This window comes from Asterias amurensis, chromosome 22 (assembly GCF_032118995.1).
Source record: "Asterias amurensis chromosome 22, ASM3211899v1".
Classification (NCBI taxonomy): Eukaryota; Metazoa; Echinodermata; class Asteroidea; order Forcipulatida; family Asteriidae; genus Asterias; species Asterias amurensis.
The window spans coordinates 4,971,973-4,989,851 of record NC_092669.1 but is presented as its reverse complement, the minus strand read 5'-3'; the positions used below and the strand labels follow the sequence as shown (position 1 = coordinate 4,989,851).

The 17,879-nt window shown below is 37.9% G+C and overlaps 1 protein-coding gene across 3 annotated transcripts; it reads left to right on the top strand.

The window, feature by feature from the left end:
• Nucleotides 1–616: 616 nt before the first annotated feature.
• Nucleotides 617–16,886, top strand: LOC139953958 (uncharacterized). 3 transcript variants are annotated; one of them, XM_071953569.1, is made up of 14 exons: nucleotides 617–657; nucleotides 1,046–1,114; nucleotides 2,561–2,848; nucleotides 5,204–5,581; nucleotides 6,897–7,062; nucleotides 8,835–8,923; nucleotides 10,110–10,370; nucleotides 10,764–10,874; nucleotides 11,688–11,869; nucleotides 13,838–13,960; nucleotides 14,749–14,860; nucleotides 15,674–15,770; nucleotides 16,475–16,574; nucleotides 16,762–16,886. In XM_071953569.1, the coding sequence occupies exons 2-14, from the start codon at nucleotides 1,057–1,059 to the stop codon at nucleotides 16,837–16,839; spliced, it is 2,043 nt and encodes a 680-aa protein (XP_071809670.1). In that variant the 5' UTR covers nucleotides 617–657; nucleotides 1,046–1,056; the 3' UTR covers nucleotides 16,840–16,886. The 3 variants fall into 3 exon arrangements, with proteins under 3 accessions (XP_071809670.1, XP_071809671.1, XP_071809669.1); XM_071953570.1 differs by lacking the exon at nucleotides 617–657 and adding an exon at nucleotides 760–852; XM_071953568.1 differs by lacking the exon at nucleotides 617–657 and having other exon boundaries at nucleotides 998–1,114.
• Nucleotides 16,887–17,879: the final 993 nt, after the last annotated feature.

The window sequence follows — 17,879 nt, the reverse complement described above, 5'->3', positions numbered from 1 at the left end:
ACGCCGTGTGCTAGTCTGTCGGACTAGCGCACGGCGCCGTGTGCTAGTCTTCGGACTAGCGCATGGCAAACCGACGCACTATCACACGGCCGTCGTCTAGCAAAACTAAGACATGTCATGTGACGCGCTCTAAACCAATGAGCAGGCAGAATACTTGCAAGGGGTGTTATAATTTAAACTATGACTCCCTCGGTGATCCCCGGAGCGTTCTTTTTTCCCTCGGCTTCGCCTCGGGAAAATAAAACGCTCCGGGGATCACCTCGGGAGTCATAGTTTTAACCATAGCACTCGAAGCAGTCAATATTTGTAAACTAGTGTTCATAGGTTTTGGAGGTACGTTGGACGGTCGACCACGTCAAAGCCAATGAACAGCTCTCCCTGGGTAGCTCCACCCATAATTTACATACAAGACGAATGTTGCTCAAGTTTCCTTTATTCTGATTCATTACAGCAGGGTGAATATTCATGTATCGGCCTCTGTGATGACGAAACACCTTGTAAGCTTACCTGCGCTATTCAAAGGCGAATGAATAGACGGTGTTGTGACATACCGAGTGAAACAAAGAGTTCAAAAACAGCCAACGTGAGTGGAGACAGTCCTCCACTGGGATATGAAGCAAAATATAAAGACTATTCATTCGACTTTGAATAGCGCAGGTAAGCTTACAAGGTGTTTCGTCATCACAGAGGCCGATGCATGAATATTCACCCTGCTGTTATGAATCACAATAAAGGATCCTTGTGCAACGTTCGTCGTGTATGTAAATTGTGGGTGGAGCTACCCGGGGAGAGCTGTTCATTGGCTCTGACGTTGTCGACCAGCCGACGTACCTCCAAAACCTATGAACACTAGTAGGACTTACATTATTGCGTAGTAATCTTTAAAAAGAAAATTCCATGATAAACAATTCCGAAACAGAAAGTAAACAAATGCATATCCAGTGTTATTACGATACAAATATAAAGTGCAAGTCACACCGTAAGTATATAATTAACCTTATCTGGACACTTTTGACTTGAAATTTCTTTGTACAAACTATTTCAGGTGGCTAAAAGATGAATGAATTGCTCGTTAAAATCATAACCATCGTGGTCACCATGCAGTTTTCACAGGGTAAGTGTACAAATTTATTCATCGAATTGGCTACATCCTATTTAGATGTATGTGAACCATTGCAAAACACTTCTGTACTTCCATGTGACTTAAAGACACTGGACACTAATGGTAATTATCAAAGACCAGTCTTCTCACTTAGTGTATCTCAACATATGCATACAATAGCAAACCTGTGAAAATTTCAGCTCAATTGGTCGTCGAAGTCGCGAGATAATAATGAAAGAAAAACACCCTTGTCACACGAAGTTGTGTGTTTTACGATGCTTGATTTCGAGACCTCAAATTCTAAATCTGAGGTCTCGAAATCAAATTCATGGAAACATACCTCTTTCTAAAAAATAAAGTCACTTCAGAGGGAGCCGTTTCTCACAATGTTTCTTACTATCAACCTGTCCCCACTACTCGTTATCAATTCTTTGTCAACCTCAAAAATCGTTTCAAAAATTAACCCAGCCAGTTTCCCTTGTGGTTTATATTGATATAAAGTAATGTTTCATGCTAAAAAAAATTGTCGAGTAATTACCAACAGTGTCCACTGCCTTTAGAGTAACATTAAAAAACTGGTGAGAAAAAAAAAACTCGTCTACGATCAAACTTAAACGGTCTAGGTTGATAGTAAAGAACAATCCTTTGAATATTTTTTTTCTGTCTGAAATTTCATAATTTAATGAGAAATAAATGTTTATAACTTCCCGTTTGGAGTTTATCGTTCACTGTTTATCCCAACATTTGCATACAATAACAGACCTGTGCAAATTTGGGCTCAATAAATATTGGTCATCAAATTTGCAAGAGAATAATGAAAGACATAACACAATTGTGGCATTACTTCGAGTAAATTTCATAGATGCCTAAAAGGCTTCAGCTGGAAGTCTTTAATTATTTCAATGATAAGTTATCTCTTTTTCAAAAACTATGTTACTTCAGAGGGAGTTGTTTCTCACATTGTGTTTAAATAACAACAGCTCTCCATTGCGCGTAACCAAGTAAGTTTTTACAAACAAAATTATGTTTAAGTAATTACAAATAGTGTCCAGAGATTTTTAATTTGTTGTTAAAGGCAGTGGACACTATTGGTAATTACTCAAAATAATTATCAGCACAAAACCTTTCTTGGTGACGAGTAATTGGGATATGGTATAAAACATTGTGAGAAACGGCTCTCTCTGAAGTGACATAGTTTTTGAGAAAGAAGTAATTTTCCACGAATTTGATTTCGAGACCTCAAGTTTAGAATTTGAGGTCTCGAAATCAAGCATCTAAAAGCACACAACTTCGTGTGACTAGGGTGTTTTGTTCTTTCATAGGATCCCCCAACTCCGACGACCAGTCGAGCTCAAATTTTCACAGGCTTGTTATTTTGTGGATATGATGAGATACACCAAGTGAGAAGACTGGTCTTTGACAATTACCAATAGTGTCCACTGTCTTTAAATCAAATAGGTCAACCTACAATCGAGACGTCAGCTAACTCCATCACTGTGCTGGTCGGCTCCAACGTGACATTGATCTGCACGGTGATGAAGGGTTTAAACATGATTCCAGTGAGATGGACTACACCTGCAGACACTATTATTTACTATAACAAGACAGAGTCACCCTATAGAACTGCAGTTAATAGCAACTTGATTATCAACTCAGTAAAAGAATCTGCGGCAGGGAAGTATACTTGTGATGGACTTATTTTTAATGGTCACTACACTTTTTTAAGCAGTACAGATTTACATGTAGGTGAGTAGCACACCCCCCCCCCCCCCCTTTCACCGTTACGATGACTACTTAAAGACAGTGGACACTATTAATAATTGTCAAAGACCAGTCTTCTCACTTGGTGTATCTCAACATTACACATAAAATAACAAACCTGTGAAAATTTGAGCTCAATCGGTCGTCGAAGTTGCGAGATAATATTGAAAGAAAAAACACCCTTAGCACACGAAGTTGTGTGCTTTTGGTTGATTTCATGACCTCAAATTCTAAACTTGAGGTCTCGCAATCAAATTCGTGGAAAAATACTTCTTTCACAAAAACTTATGTCACTTCAGAGGGAGCCGTTTCTCACAATAGTTATATATACCATCAACTTCTCCCTATTACTCATTACCAAGTAAAGTTTTATGCTAATAATTATCTTGAGTAATTACCAAAAAGTGTCCACTGCCTTTAAAGGCAGTGGACACTATTGGTAAGTAGTCAAAATAATTATTAGTATAAACCTTACTACGTAACGAGTAATGGGGAGGGGTTGATAGTATAAAACATTGTGAGAAACAGCTCCCTCTGAAGTGATGTAGTTCACGAGAAAGAAGTCATTTTCCACGAATTTGATTTCGAGACCTCAGATTTAGAATTTGAGGTCACGAAATCAAGCATCTAAATGCACACAACTTCGTGTGAGAAGGGTGTTTTTTCTTTCATTATTATCTCGCAACTTCGACGACCAATGAGCTCACAATTTTACAGGCTTATTATTGTATGCATTTGTTGAGATACACCAAGTGAGAAGACTGGTCTTTGACAATTTACCAATAGTGTCCAGTGTCTTTAATATTTGAGTTTAGTTTTGAATTTTTTAGCTTTAAAAGGTGAATATAATGATCCACACAAGTATCACTCAAAATAGCACGGTTTTCACTTTACATCGCAAACTAACACGGTCGGCCATTTATGGGAGTCAAAATTTTGACTACCATAAATGGCCGACCGTGTTTGTCGACGAGGTAAAACGAAAACCTCGCAATTTCGAGGCATATTTTTGTAGATCATTGTATTCTACTTTTACAATATCTTTCTAACCATATCGATGTTATAACAAACGGTTACAGGACGCTTTTCAAAGACCAACTCGACCGATCCAAGGCAACGTGTTCCTAGTTATTATGCGTACAATGACATCCAACAGTTATTACTGCCGGCTTTTGTAAATACATGTTTCATAAGTATGTTTTAAGTTTGTTTGGGAACAAGAGTGACAAATTCACTTTTTTTGTCCGAGTGTTGTCAGTTTCACTCTTTTGAAAATGAAAATCAATCTGTTTTACGCTGTTTGAGTGAAATCGGAACGAACTTCACTCTCAATGAGTTAAAAAAAATCCATATTTCACTCTAGAAAGAGTTCTCGCCGCCTTTCCTTTATGTGGCTCTTTGCAAGACTGGCATGGCAGACAAAACAAGTGGTTTTCACTCTTTACACGATAGACTGTAATTACTTTTTCACTCTTAAATGTATGACATTACAAACTTTTGGTTATGAAGTCAAGACAGCAGCTTTCAAACCATGTGAAGAAACATTTCAATTCGAAGTTAGTGTGGTTGTGTAAAAGTATACCAGTTTTTTTGCCATCACGGAAATTTAAATGTGAGAAGCGTAAATGCTTTGCAAATTGAACTTTCCTACAAGGATACCTCTTCCTGCGTGGACACAGCCGCTCCAAATTTTCAAGTTAAATGCATAAATTAATGACGGGTAAAGTTTTCGTTTACTTTAGCTGATGGCATGAGAAGCCATTTTGATTTATTTTTGTATCTGTTATCGAATCGGAATGTAAAAAATGTATTTTTATTTTTATTTTTATTTTTTTAACCACAAATCGCAGCACAAGGGCCAAATTGCACGTGACAGATTTTTAAGTGTTTCGAAAATTAAAAGAAACATCAATACATCAACTAAAACCAGTTTTTTTTAAGACACTGGATACTATTGGTCATTGGCAAAGACCAGTCTTCTCACTTGGTGTATCTCAACAAATGTATAAAATAACAAACCTGTGAATTTTTAATCGATTGGTCGTCGGAGTTGCGAGATAACTATGAAAGAAAAAACACCCTTGTCACACGAAGTTGTGTGCTTTCAGATGCTTGATTTTGAGACCTCAAATTCTATCTTGAGGTCTCGAAATCAAATTCGTGAAAAATTACTTCTTTCTCAAAAAACTTCGTTTATTCACAAGGAGCCGTTTCTCACAATGTTTTATACTATCAACCTCTCCCCACAATCAAGAAAAGGTTTTATGCTGATAATTATTTTGAGTAATTACCAATAGTGTCCACTGCCTTTAAATAATGTTAATTTTGTTTTGTTCACAGTCCCATATCCTACTGTTGAGCTGCAAGACCCATGCAATGTCTGGCACCAAGTTGATAACATTGAACCTGGACACGTCTGCGTACGAATTACAAGAAGCATCCTCTTATTCAACTGCAATGTTTACAACATCACAGATGGTGCCTCAACTATCACATGGACAATCAATGGGGATGAGGTTATTGGGGACGAGGTTTATGTGACGTCAGCTGTGACCCCGGGGAACGGTCAAGATGGATTGAGTGACACGCGCAGTAGCCTGTATGTAGCTCTCTGGGCGGATGAATATCAAGATGAAGTGATTAACGTCACGTGTCATTTCAGTGGCTATATGAACATTGAGCCATTTGAAGTCACCGCTCAAGTCAAGTTCTATTATGGTAGGGAGTAGAGTAGATCTTAACTTATGAAATTCCCACGTTTCAAAGGATTTGGGTACTTTTAGTTACACAAAATAGAATGTCTTAGGATTGAACAAAGAAAAATTGACTAGAGCGGGATTTGAACCAACGACCTCCGGTTTAACGTGCCGGCGCTCTAAAAAAAAAGAATGTCCACAGATTTACATTAAACTTACACAGTTTGAAGATAATGATAGTAGAAAGCTTACCTTAAAATATTAGTTGCTGAGCTGCTTACATAGTTTTTGAGAAATGAGTAAAACTATGTTACGAAAATACGTTTTACATTCTGAAATAATGTTCGTCTCGTGAAAGGAAAATTATTTTCGTGACCCTTTTTTACTAATTTCTCAAAAACTACAGCACCCCAGCAAGTAATATTTCTTCAAACGGTGAAAGTTTAATGTAGACCTGAATGTGGACATTGTGTTTTGTGTTTAAAAGTATCCAAAGAATTTAGCTAGTAATTTTAATACGCACAACAAACATGCATTGACCATACGAATGTTGAGACATCGACTTTTGAATCTCAAAAGGAAAAAAGATAAAAATAAAATAGAGTTATAATAAACTTCGACAGCAGATTCTTTCTCGATGGCTAAAATGACAACACAACAGACATGAACAGGTAACTAAGTGAACCATACGCATTGAAGTGGAAACTACATGAATGGGGTTGACGACACTGTACAATATTGGTAACTGTAAAAGACCAGTATTCTCACTTGGTGTATCTCAACATAATTATGCATAAAATATCCTTTACAACCCTGTGAAAATTTGAGCTCAATTGGTCGTCATTGTTGCGAGATAATAATGAAAGAAAAAACAACCTTGTCACACGAAGTTGTGTGCTTTTAGATTTTTTATATATATATTTTTTTTATGTAAGTTGCCAGACACACAAGGCCTGAAGGCCACTTCAAGGTGTGGGCTACAATAATTTTACCAGAGGCCATTGCCACCTACTCCTAGGGCTGAAACAGGGTTAACCCCTTTACAGTCCATACGGATGTAGGCTTGGGTATCATCAATTCGAAGCCTGGCCGGTAGAGCAGAAAGCACTACCTCCCCAATTTGATATCGAATGCTAACTATCTAATTCTGAGGTTTTGAAATCAAATTCGTGGAAAATTACTACGTTACTTCAGAGGGAGCCGTTTCCCACAATGTATACTATCAACAGCTCTCCATTGCTTGTTACCATAAGGTTTATGCTAATTATTATTTTGAGTAATTACAAATAGTGTCTACTGCCTTTAATAGTATTCTCTGTTTGTTTTGTTCAACCAAGTTGATAACCAGGTTGTTTTAGTTGGAGCGTTTGGGGCGGTCTTCGCCGTATGTGTTCTTACACCGTTCGTTACGATGGTTGTCTGTTGCTGTTTACGGAGGAGACGTTTACGTTTAACGCAACCTAGTTTAAATGACAACCAAGGGACTGCTGCAGCTGAAGATGGGTAAGTTCGTAGGAGCGCATTTTCAAAACAGCGCATTTTTAAAACTATAGTTTGGATTTTGTCCCTTGGATGCATGCATTGAAATCTAAGCCCAACCTTGACTATCTTGTCTTTTCGAACACAACGCAAACACAAGTGCGAGCAAAATAAGTATTATGTTTAATAATTAGTTGTGAACTTAATAATTTTGTGGCATTACTTTTAGTTTCATATGAATGGACGTGAAAGAGAAAGAAGTAACTTAAAGCGAGAATAGTATTTACCCTTTGTGGATGATTCAGCATTTACTTGGTGGCCCGGGAATGTTTTATATAAATAAATGTATAGTATAGGTTTTCTCGGTTAGTTTCGGAAAATAAGCAGCCAATTTAACCACGAAGCTATTCTATTTCGCGCGAAATCGAATGCTACTGAAAAGGGTCATTCGATTTTGTTTTATGATTAGTCAAAGGTAATGTTGCGTCATTCGGTTTCACAAAATAATCATTCAATTTCACAATTCATCAAAGCAGCATTCAAATTCGCAGACGCTGCTGAGACGTGTGTGTCACGAAAAAGAATGACGATACGCTAACTTGAACAGAGTGCTAAGGAATTTGACTCGACTCAAAACGAAATTGAATGGCCAAATTCGTCTATAAACAGGGGGTTAACATGGCCTGATGAAAATGAGTTAAAATAATTAATGCACTTGGGGGCGCTAACTTCAAGGAACAAATTCTATGGATGTCGCTTATTTGTCTCGCGCAATTTCAAAACTTTCGTGCATTAGGTTAAAGTTGTAGTGCACAATTTAAAGCGATGAGCAACATGATGAATAAAAATACTTCAACGAAGAGCAGGAGTCGCGGCGAGCTGCGGCTAAACTAAACTATCAGACTTGTTCTAAACTCGTTTGTTTATGGATGTTTTTGTAGGAAGGTGGTATTTATGATTTGGAATAAAAGTAGGGTGACTCAGTTCGACTCGTTCATTTTACTGCTCGGCCAAAGACCAGGGCCATAATATTTCTTAGCGAGTTGCTCTAAGAAGAAAACAGATTGTACATGTTACCAAGTATTTTGGCTGACAACCTTATTTTGGTTGGCAAATTGCTCTTTGCTTTAAGGCAGTGGACACTATTGGTAATTGTCAAAGACGAGCCTTCACAGTTGGTGTATCTCAACATAAGCATAAAATAACAAACCTGTGAAAATTTGAGCTCAATCAGTCGTCGAAGTTGCAAGATAATAATGAAAGAAAAAACACCCTTGTCACACGAAGTTTTGTGCGTTTAGATGGTTGATTTTTCGAGACCTCAAGTTTAGAATTATTTGAGGTCTCGAAATCTAGCATCTGAAAGCACACAACTTCGTGTGACAAGGGTGTTATTTCTTTCATTATTATCTCGCAACTCCGAAGACCAATTGAGCTCAAATTTACAGGTTTGTTATGTTATGCATATGTTGAGATACACCAAGTGAGACGACTGATCTTTAACAATTACTAATAGTGTCCACTGTCTTTAATGTAAATCTGTGGAAATTGTGTTTTGTGTCATACAAAGGTCCCTTCAATATATTTCGCACGAACTTGTGGGCACTGGATGTATAGGGTCATGTGTAAAAAATACATGATCATGCAAGAAAGTGAAACTGGCGGTTACAACTGAATGCAAAATCGATATATTATGAATAAAATGAAAGTGAAATATTAGCAGTTTTCTTCTTTGCAAGAATGATTGGGCTAAGCCTGTTTTTATTATTATGTGTTTCCATATTATTTCATTTCAGTGGGTATTTAGTACCTAGCCGAGCAGTGCGACCCAAACTGCATAAACAAGAGGAACATGTTAAGAAACAAGAAGGAAACCAACAACGTGGTAAGAGTTGTTATTATTTTGTATGAAAGGGTCACAGATTGGTTTTCAAATTAATGGCCATATTAATTACAAGCAAAATTATAAAGAAAGATACAATCAAAAAATTCAAATGTAATTGCTAAACTAAATGCAGTAAGAAGAAGAAAACACTTCTAAGACGAAGACAAAGCAGCAAGAAAAATGTTCATGATCTTTTTCACAAGAACGTATATAATTCATCCACGTGTAGCGAAGTGACAGCTAGCTGGCTAGTACACACACGGAGACAAACACTCACAAATCTTAGAGACAATTAATAATTTTGTATTTGTTTGAACCTGCTGTGACAACCGCTTTGGTTGACTTGAACACTCTTCATGTCAAAGTTTGATTGAACATGTGGGACAATCTGGTTCAAGCCCCTGTTTTTGCAGAAATGTTCAAGAGAATGTTGCCTTCATTTTGGTCTTTGTTTTATATAAATTACTCAGTCTCTTCACTTTTTATCACCAAAAATGAAGTATAGTGAAATTTTTACCGAAGGCTGCCGTAACAGCCACTCTGATTGGATAACGCCCTCTTTTGTTATGCTCCAACATGATCGTGTTGTTTGGGACGGAATTAGCGCTTGCCTCTCGGGAAAATGACAATTCGCATTGAAAGATAGTTGAGGCTCTGATTAAGGCACTGGAAACGTTTGGCTACACTGACAAAGACCAGTTTTCTCACTTGGTACATCCCAACAACTGTTAAATAACAAAGCTGTAAACAATTGGACTTGTTTGGCCATCGAAGTAGCAAAAGAATAATGATAGAAGAAAAGAAAAAAAACAGAAACAAAAAATAACACCCCTGTTGCGTGTGCCTCAAGATGCATCACAAAGCTGTCATCCCTGAAACCTTATAATATTATTTCAATAAGAAAATTACCTCTTTCTTGACCCTGTCCTGACATTGAAGTCATCAATTAGAAAACGGCTTCTTTTCCCAAGATGGTTCAAAGATTGCTGCCCAATCTTCTTTATATTATTCACGTTTAGATCGTATAATTAATTGCCAGTAAGAACCGTATTGTTTTTGAATAATGGGAGCGGTTATAACATTGTTACTATGGTCTTATTGTTGGTCAAGTTTTCTATTTTGTATTTAAGAAGTGAATTTTCAACCATATTTCATTGTTATTATTTGTATTTATGTTATGATGCAGATATTCTATTGAGTGATATGACAGTAGAGGGCGTCTATGACGTAACTCCAGAGGTTAAGGCTTCGATGGCAGCAACAAAGAAAAAGAAGAAGAAGGAGAGTAGATATGACAACCTCGGTCCCGATCTTTCATTCCCAAGAAACCGGTTGACCATTGAGGGGGACCTCGGTAGTGGAGCGTTTGGGAAGGTTCTACTCGGCACAGCGACTGGGATCGAGCAATCTACGTCAAGAACGAAAGTAGCGGTCAAGACTCTCAAAGGTGATTGGCCTTTACTTTGGCTTAGAGGAATTGTATAACATTGGTAATTGTCAAATACCAATATCATTTCGTTTTATTTGTTTCCTTTTATTTCAAGACATTTTTTCCATTCCAACGGATAATCTAAAAAAAAAAAAAAAAAAACAGTATTGAGGAGACGTTGAAATGGGTAGTAACCAGAAAAACCAGAAAGTCTGTGGTAGTTACGCCAAGACAAACAATAAAGCACTTGATGTGAACCAACATACATAAAACAGCTTACCTGAGAATGTTTTAGCTGTATTGGTGAGTGAAGTCAATGTGGAAAAACTGAAATGTTTCATTGTTTTAACCATTAAGTCTTGGACTTACCAAAACAAAACTATTGTTACCATGCCTGCTTTGTTTCAACAGAGGGCGCTGATCGCTTTGCAAGGACTGAGCTGCTACAAGAACTGGAGTTGATGAAAAAAATACCATACCATCCCAACGTGGTCGGATTATTGGGCTACTGCATTGACAAAGGTGAGTAAAAGGCCGCGTTCGAAACGGCGACTTCGGCTACAGCTTCGGCTAGATCAGTGCGTCTGCCGGTTTTGACGCGAGCGATCTAGCCTTAGCTACAGCCGAAGTCTCCGTTTCGGCTCGGCCTCATAGACCTTTCGCAAATACTCGGTATGCACGCATTAGGCGTGGAATGAGGTGCATGCTGGTCTACCTCGCGATTAAGTTAGGTAGACCAGCATGCACCTCATTCAACAGTTAGCGCTTGCGCAATGGGTATTCGCAAAAAAAGTATATGGTTGCGTTCGCTTAGCTTCCCCGCGGTGCCCCTGACAACTCAGCCTCTCGTGGTGACGTCATGCACCTCTAGCCAGCCCCAGGTGGCCCGTTCCACAAGCAGGGCACTTGGGGCTGACCCGGGTGAGCCCCTGGAATGACTTCAAAGCTATTTGAACATACCGGGGGCAGATCGGGGTCGACCCGGGGAAGCTAATCGAACGCACCCTACATACAATAATACTACCAGGTAAGTCCGCTGCCACCTAGCGTCCCTAAAAGTCTTCAAACATTAATCTAAACATGACGTCATTGCTTCGAGATCATTCGAATTGTTTAATTCACAATCCATTCAGAATTGTGATGGGTGTTCACCGTATTTGAAGCAAAAGCTTACCCCTAATTTTGTGGCAAGCAACTGTCTCGATAATCTGAGGTAACTTGTAACACACAACAATTAAATTTAACACAAAAATGGCTTAGCTATTATGTATAATCGACAACAAATCCATTAAAACAAATCTGGTTTAAAAGGTATTTCATTTTTTTTATTTCCAGACCCAATTTATGTCATTGTTGAATACTTAGCCAAGGGTGACCTAAAGATGGTCCTGATTGACCTGAGATCTGAAGATACCGAAAGGCAATACTGCAACTTAATGGAAAACTCTCTCTCCAAGACGTTGATTAGGTTTGCTAGAGATGTGGCGTGTGGAATGGCATTCCTTGCTTCACAAAAGGTAACAAGAAACTCTGATTTGATTTAATTCATAGTTTATTAAAACAAAGACCAACGCAGCCAAAGACTGAATTGCAGTCAAACTACGAAGAGATAAAGATATACAAGTTTCAAATAGGTAAAACGACAAGAAAACAATCGCCCTTATAGACAGTGGACACTATTGGTAATTGTCAAAGACTAGCCTTAACAGTTGGTGTATCTCAACATATATGCATACAATAACAAACCTGTGAAAATTTGAGCTCAATCGGTCATCGAAGTTGCGAGATAATAATGAAAGAAAAAAAAACACCCTTGTCACACAAAGTTATGTTCGTTTAGATGGTTGATTTCGAGACCTCAAGTTCTACATCTGAGGTCTCGAAATCAAATTCGTGGAAAAAAACTTCTTTCTCGAAAACTGCGGCACTTCAGAGGGAGCCGTTTCTCACGATGTTTTATACCATCAGCCTCTCCCCATTACTTTTTATGCTAATAATTATTTTGAGTTATTACCAATAGTGTACACTGCCTTTAATTATTTGTTAGAGGTTATACTTGAACAAATAATAAAAAAAGATTAGAGAAGGACGAAAAAGAAACTAGGAAACTCAATGTGACGCCACTAAACTATTCTTTAGAAGGCCTGATGTTTCCCCTTTGGTTCAAGGCAACCTGCTTTCGTTTAGTATTATTTTAAACCCTGGAACAAGTCACTATGAGGGGAGAGCTGTCAACGACCAGTTGTTTTTTAAAGCCATTGGACACTTTCTGAACAGAAAACAAATTCAAGTTTACAGATTCACATATAACCTACAGGGTTTACAGAAGGTAATGGTGAAAGACTTCCCTTGAAATATTATTCCATGAAATGCTTTACTTTTTGAGAAAACATTAAACAAAATTATCAATTCTCGATATCGAGAATAACGGATTTATTGTAAACACATGTCATGACACGGCGAAACGTGCGGAAACAAGGGTGGGTTTTTCCGTTATTTTATTCACGACTCCGATGACCGATTGAGCCTAAATTTTCACAGGTTTGTTATTTTATATATAAGTTGTGATACACGAAGTGTGGGCCTTTGCACCATTCTGTTTACCGATGTTGTGCGATTGCTTTAATCTGCCAATTTCAGTTTATCCTGTACAATGGGGGCATATATATCACCTCAAAGTTGAATTGCACACATTGGCACCCAATTTAGCATTGGGGTTAGGGAAATACAGCTGGTTAGTCCATCAGTGCCTGTCTTAAAGATTGCTGTCCCTGTACAGTATGTTCCTGGGTAGATTGTGTTCTTTTGAAAACTTGTCTTGCTTAATTCTACTAGCCTACCGCGTAGTAAAACATTTTCAGAATTGTTGAGACTTCCCATAGTTCAGAAAAGAACTGTCCTGCGTTTTAACTACTACCTCGGTGGTAGTATGCGTGTGACGTGCTGTTGTTGTTAATGTTGTTGAAACGGGCGTGAATTGGAATTAAATTGTTTTTGTATTGATAAAAACGTCATCGCAGCCAGAGGCCGAACTAAGAAATTTTTTACATATCAAAATATTTACAAGGAATATATTAAAAAAAGGAAAACATAAAATACAAATGCATGCGAAAGAAAACAGAAGTCAACTATATTAGGTAACTATGGCAATGGAACGGTAGAACAAAACAAAACAAAACATGATTAAATACGACAGAATCAGTAAACAAAAAGCTGATAAAAAATACAATCAACAAGTTATACTAAAACGAGAGGTGGACATAAGCTAAACAGTTAACATCAATACAAAAACAGCCACTTGGAACGGCTATAAAAGACCCTATACAAATTCCAAGAATTGTAAAGCGTGTGACGTGTTGTTGTTGTTGATGTTATGAGTCGGGCGTGTGACGTAGTGTTGTTTATGAGTCGGGTGTGACGTGTTGTTGTGACGTGTTGATGTTGATCGTATTGAATGATCAATGACTATTTGTATATTCTTGCAGTGTATCCATCGCGACTTGGCTGCCCGTAATGTACTGGTTGGAGACGACATGGAATGCAAAGTATCCGACTTCGGACTGGCCCGTGACGTCATGAATATTCGGGTATACCAGCGTCAGTCACAGGTCTCTATTTTGTGTGTTTTACCTTTACTTGAAGTGAAATAGAATTTCAAAAAGGCAAAAGGTTACAAATATTTCACCTGTTAAAACTGCTTAATTAATGTTTCATAAACTTTTATTCAACCAAAATAAAGTCCCTTGATAGATGTTTAATTTGCATAGGATAAAGAATGTTAATTTTGGTTTACTGATACACCAACAATGTAATTGCTATGTATACTCGATACCTGTTCGAGTTTTTGCGAACAAAAAATCACAGGCATATTACACGCGTGGGATTCGAACCAACGTTCTATGTCATTCTAGAGCAGTGTCATACCAACCAGACACCGAGAATGCCTAAATGCTGCCTACTGACACAGAAGTTACTCCTGTCTCGGTCACAAGAGGGCTCACTTTACTCGTACTTGTTAGGCACTCGCTAATGCGCAAGGTAACATATACCTTTTCGTAAAAATAATAAGGCCGTGTCCGAAACGGCGACTTCGGCTACAGCTACGGCTAGATCGCGCGCGTCTGCTATTCTTCAACACTGGTAGACGCGCTGATCTAGACGTAGCTGTAGCCGAAGTCGTCGTTTCGGACACGGTCAAATACTCGATACGCGCGCATTAGGCGAGGAAGGAGGTGCATTCTGGTCTAGCTAGCGATCACGTTTGATCGCTAGCTAGACCAGCATGCACATCTTTAAACAGTTAGCGCTTGCACAATGGGTTTTTGCGAAAAGGTAAATACACACATCTACCATTGACAAACATATTTACCCACATCAAAATGTAATGTTATTACAGGGACCGCTCCCAATGCGTTGGATGGCTTTGGAATCCATTCTTGATGACGTATACACAACAGAGAGTGACGTATGGTCTTTTGGGATCCTTCTATGGGAAATTACCACGTTAGGTATGTTTGAAAAGACTTCAGGCATGAAGCCTTTTTATATAAAGGCATCGGAAAGCACACACATTTTGTGCAGCAAGTGAGTTTTTCTGTCATTTTATTCTCTTGAAACTTCGATGACAATAATTGATGAGTCCAAATTTGCACAGGTTTGTTATTTTATGCATAATGTTGGGATACATCAAGTAAGAATACTGGTCTTTGACAATATCCAGCCGTCGATTTCGCCAAACTCTTCCTAACTTAGGATTATTCTTATTACTTAGGACGTGGCCAATCGTTGCACTGTAACATTCAATCCTTAAGATTAAGGACGGGCTTAAAGGAACACGTTGCCTTGGATCGGACGAGTTGGTCTATAAAAAGCGTTTATAACCGTTTGTTATAAAATGCATATGGTTGGAAAGCTAATTTAAAAGTAGAATACAATGATCCACACATATTTGCCTTTAAATGGCGTGGTTTTCCTTTTACTTTGCGAACTAACACGGTCGGCCATTTATGGGAGTCAAAAATTTTACTCCCATAAATGGCCGACCATGTTTGTCGAATAGGTAAGAGGAAAACCACACAATTTCGAGTGGTACTTGTGTGGATCATTATATTCTACTTTTAAAATATCTGTCTAATCATATGCATTTTATAACAATCAGTTACAGAACGCTTTTCAAAGACCAACTCGACCGATCCAAGGCAACGTGTTCCTTTAACTCAAGATAGGATTTATCATAGCGTTTCGTGGAATCGGCTGCAGTGTCTTTACACTTGATCAACCCCTTGACTCCTTCGTAACGTTTTGTTAATTAATCATGACAGGTGCCAGACCATACCCACTGATGGGTGCCAAGAAGGTGCTACGTAAAATTAAGAGAGGATATCGAATGCCGATACCAAATGGCTGCATGTATGAAATGTAAGCAATCACCAAAATTAATATTGATGTTATTAAACAGATAAGTAAATATTTTGTACAAATTAATTTTTGATGAACTATACAATTCTTGTTACAAACAAAATTAATTTTACGGCTTCACAAGTGGCTACGGCCAGATTTGTACGTGTTCAGCTACTGCAGTCAAAAGCCGCAGTCATCGCCGAGATTGCAGAAAAGAGGGGGGGGGGGGGGGGCTGTCTCAATTGTCAAACCGGGCCCGTGGGACTGTTGTACAATCTTGGAATTATAAACTTGTACATGTTTACTGCACGTTCGGACAGGCCTTTTAGAGTTGTGCCTGATTTCATAGAACTGCTGCTTAGGCACAAAATAGCTTAACACAACAAAATATTATTATAAACACACAAACCAACAAGGGTATCAGCTAAATTAGTATGTCATATTACACAATTAATCTGTCACTGGTATCATACTTACATACAGTGTGCTTAGCAGAACAATTTTAAGCTACATTTTCTCTCAGTATCCCTGAAAGTTGGACGCTTATACGACCAGTGTTCACAGTAAGTGTGTGAGAGTTCATGATTTCTATATGCTACATTTCTGCTACGATCACGACGACAGTTCCCCCTTTGATTCAAACACGTCATCCGTTATGTCTGCTGCCACCTAGCGTTTCAAAGTCTCCAAATACAACATCTTTTCTGCATTATTATTTGAAGGTATGAATTGATGCTAGACTGCTGGCGTGACGTTCCTTCTAAGAGACCGAGCTTCCAGAATATCTACGATCGATTGACCGAGTTTCTAAACGATGACAAGGTTAGACAATCATATTACTCTGAAAACAATGTCTGGCTCTGTTGTTGTTTGTTGTTGTTGTTGTTGTTGTTGCTGCTGCTGTTGCTGTTGTGATCGGTGGTTGTGGTGGTGTTGTTTGTTGTTTAGAAACTAATGATATAGTTGTTCTGTTGAATTTAAAGTGACGTTATCTTTACTTCTGTCACAGCACTGCATCGCCGTCGATGAATTCGAGAGGTCCAACGATGAATTCGTTATGACTATCGACATGATGGAAAAAGTGTAACTTCTGATCGTCACATGAGATTTAAATTAAAACACATGAGATCGCACAAGTGATGAAATTCGGTGTTCAAGGTTCATGGTTCATTTATTTTCCACAGTATCAACAAAAAAAGGCGTTATCACTCAAGAGCGATCAGTTTAAAGGCAGTGGACACTATTGGTAATTACTCAAAATAATTATATCATAAAACCTTACTCGGTGACGAGTAATGGGGAGAGGTTGATGGTATAAAAACATTGTGAGAAACAGCACCCTCTGAAGTGCCATCGATTTCGAAAAATAAGTAATTTTCCACGACTTTGCACACAGAGAAAAAATTACACAACTTGTGTAAAATATTACCTGTTTTAGATGTAGTGGGCGAACACCATAACTATTAGGTAAAACTTTACCCAACAGGCGTTGGGTAATATCTTGCTTAATAGCTGTGTAAAAGTTTACACAAATATTGGGTAGTTTTATTTACTGAATTGTTGGGTAAACCCACTCATGTAAAATATTACTTAATTTTGAAGTAAAGACTTTACCGCTTTACAATGTAAATAGTTGTGTAAAACTTAAAATCAATATTGGGTAGTTTTTTTTTTTACTGATTTGCTGGGTATAAACCCACACATGTAAAATAATTACTTAATTTTGAAGTAAAGATTTTACCGATATTTAATGTAAACTGTTTACCTTTAAAACTGGTAATAATATACACAATGCTTGGGTTAAATACTAGCAAAGTGTTCTTTCATGGAGTTTAGGGCTGTAATAAATGGACACATCATAAATACTGAGACTTGGCGACTACAACATGAACTTCAAGATAAACACTTTTTATTAAAATTTAACAATGGTAATAACATTAACAATCCAAAACATCACATGTGCAAAATGGGGTGTTCAATATGTTTCATAATCAATCAACAGTTTCAGTGAGTTTAAAAAATTACAAAAAATCTACAAAAATACTCTAATTGGCAAGGTCAGAATAAATACTTTCAGGCTAACACAGCTTAAACTGTAAGTTTGTTCCATAAATCAAAACTATCACA

Excerpts from the sequence above, each read along its gene's own strand:
- LOC139953958 (XM_071953569.1), top strand. The coding sequence starts at position 1,057 with ATGAATGAATTGCTCGTTAAAATCATAACCATCGTGGTCACCATGCAG. Across the intron at positions 1,115-2,560 it reads CACCATGCAGTTTTCACAGG|GTCAACCTACAATCGAGACG; the intron begins GTAAGTGTACAA and ends TAAATCAAATAG. Across the intron at positions 10,371-10,763 it reads AGCGGTCAAGACTCTCAAAG|AGGGCGCTGATCGCTTTGCA; the intron begins GTGATTGGCCTT and ends TTGTTTCAACAG.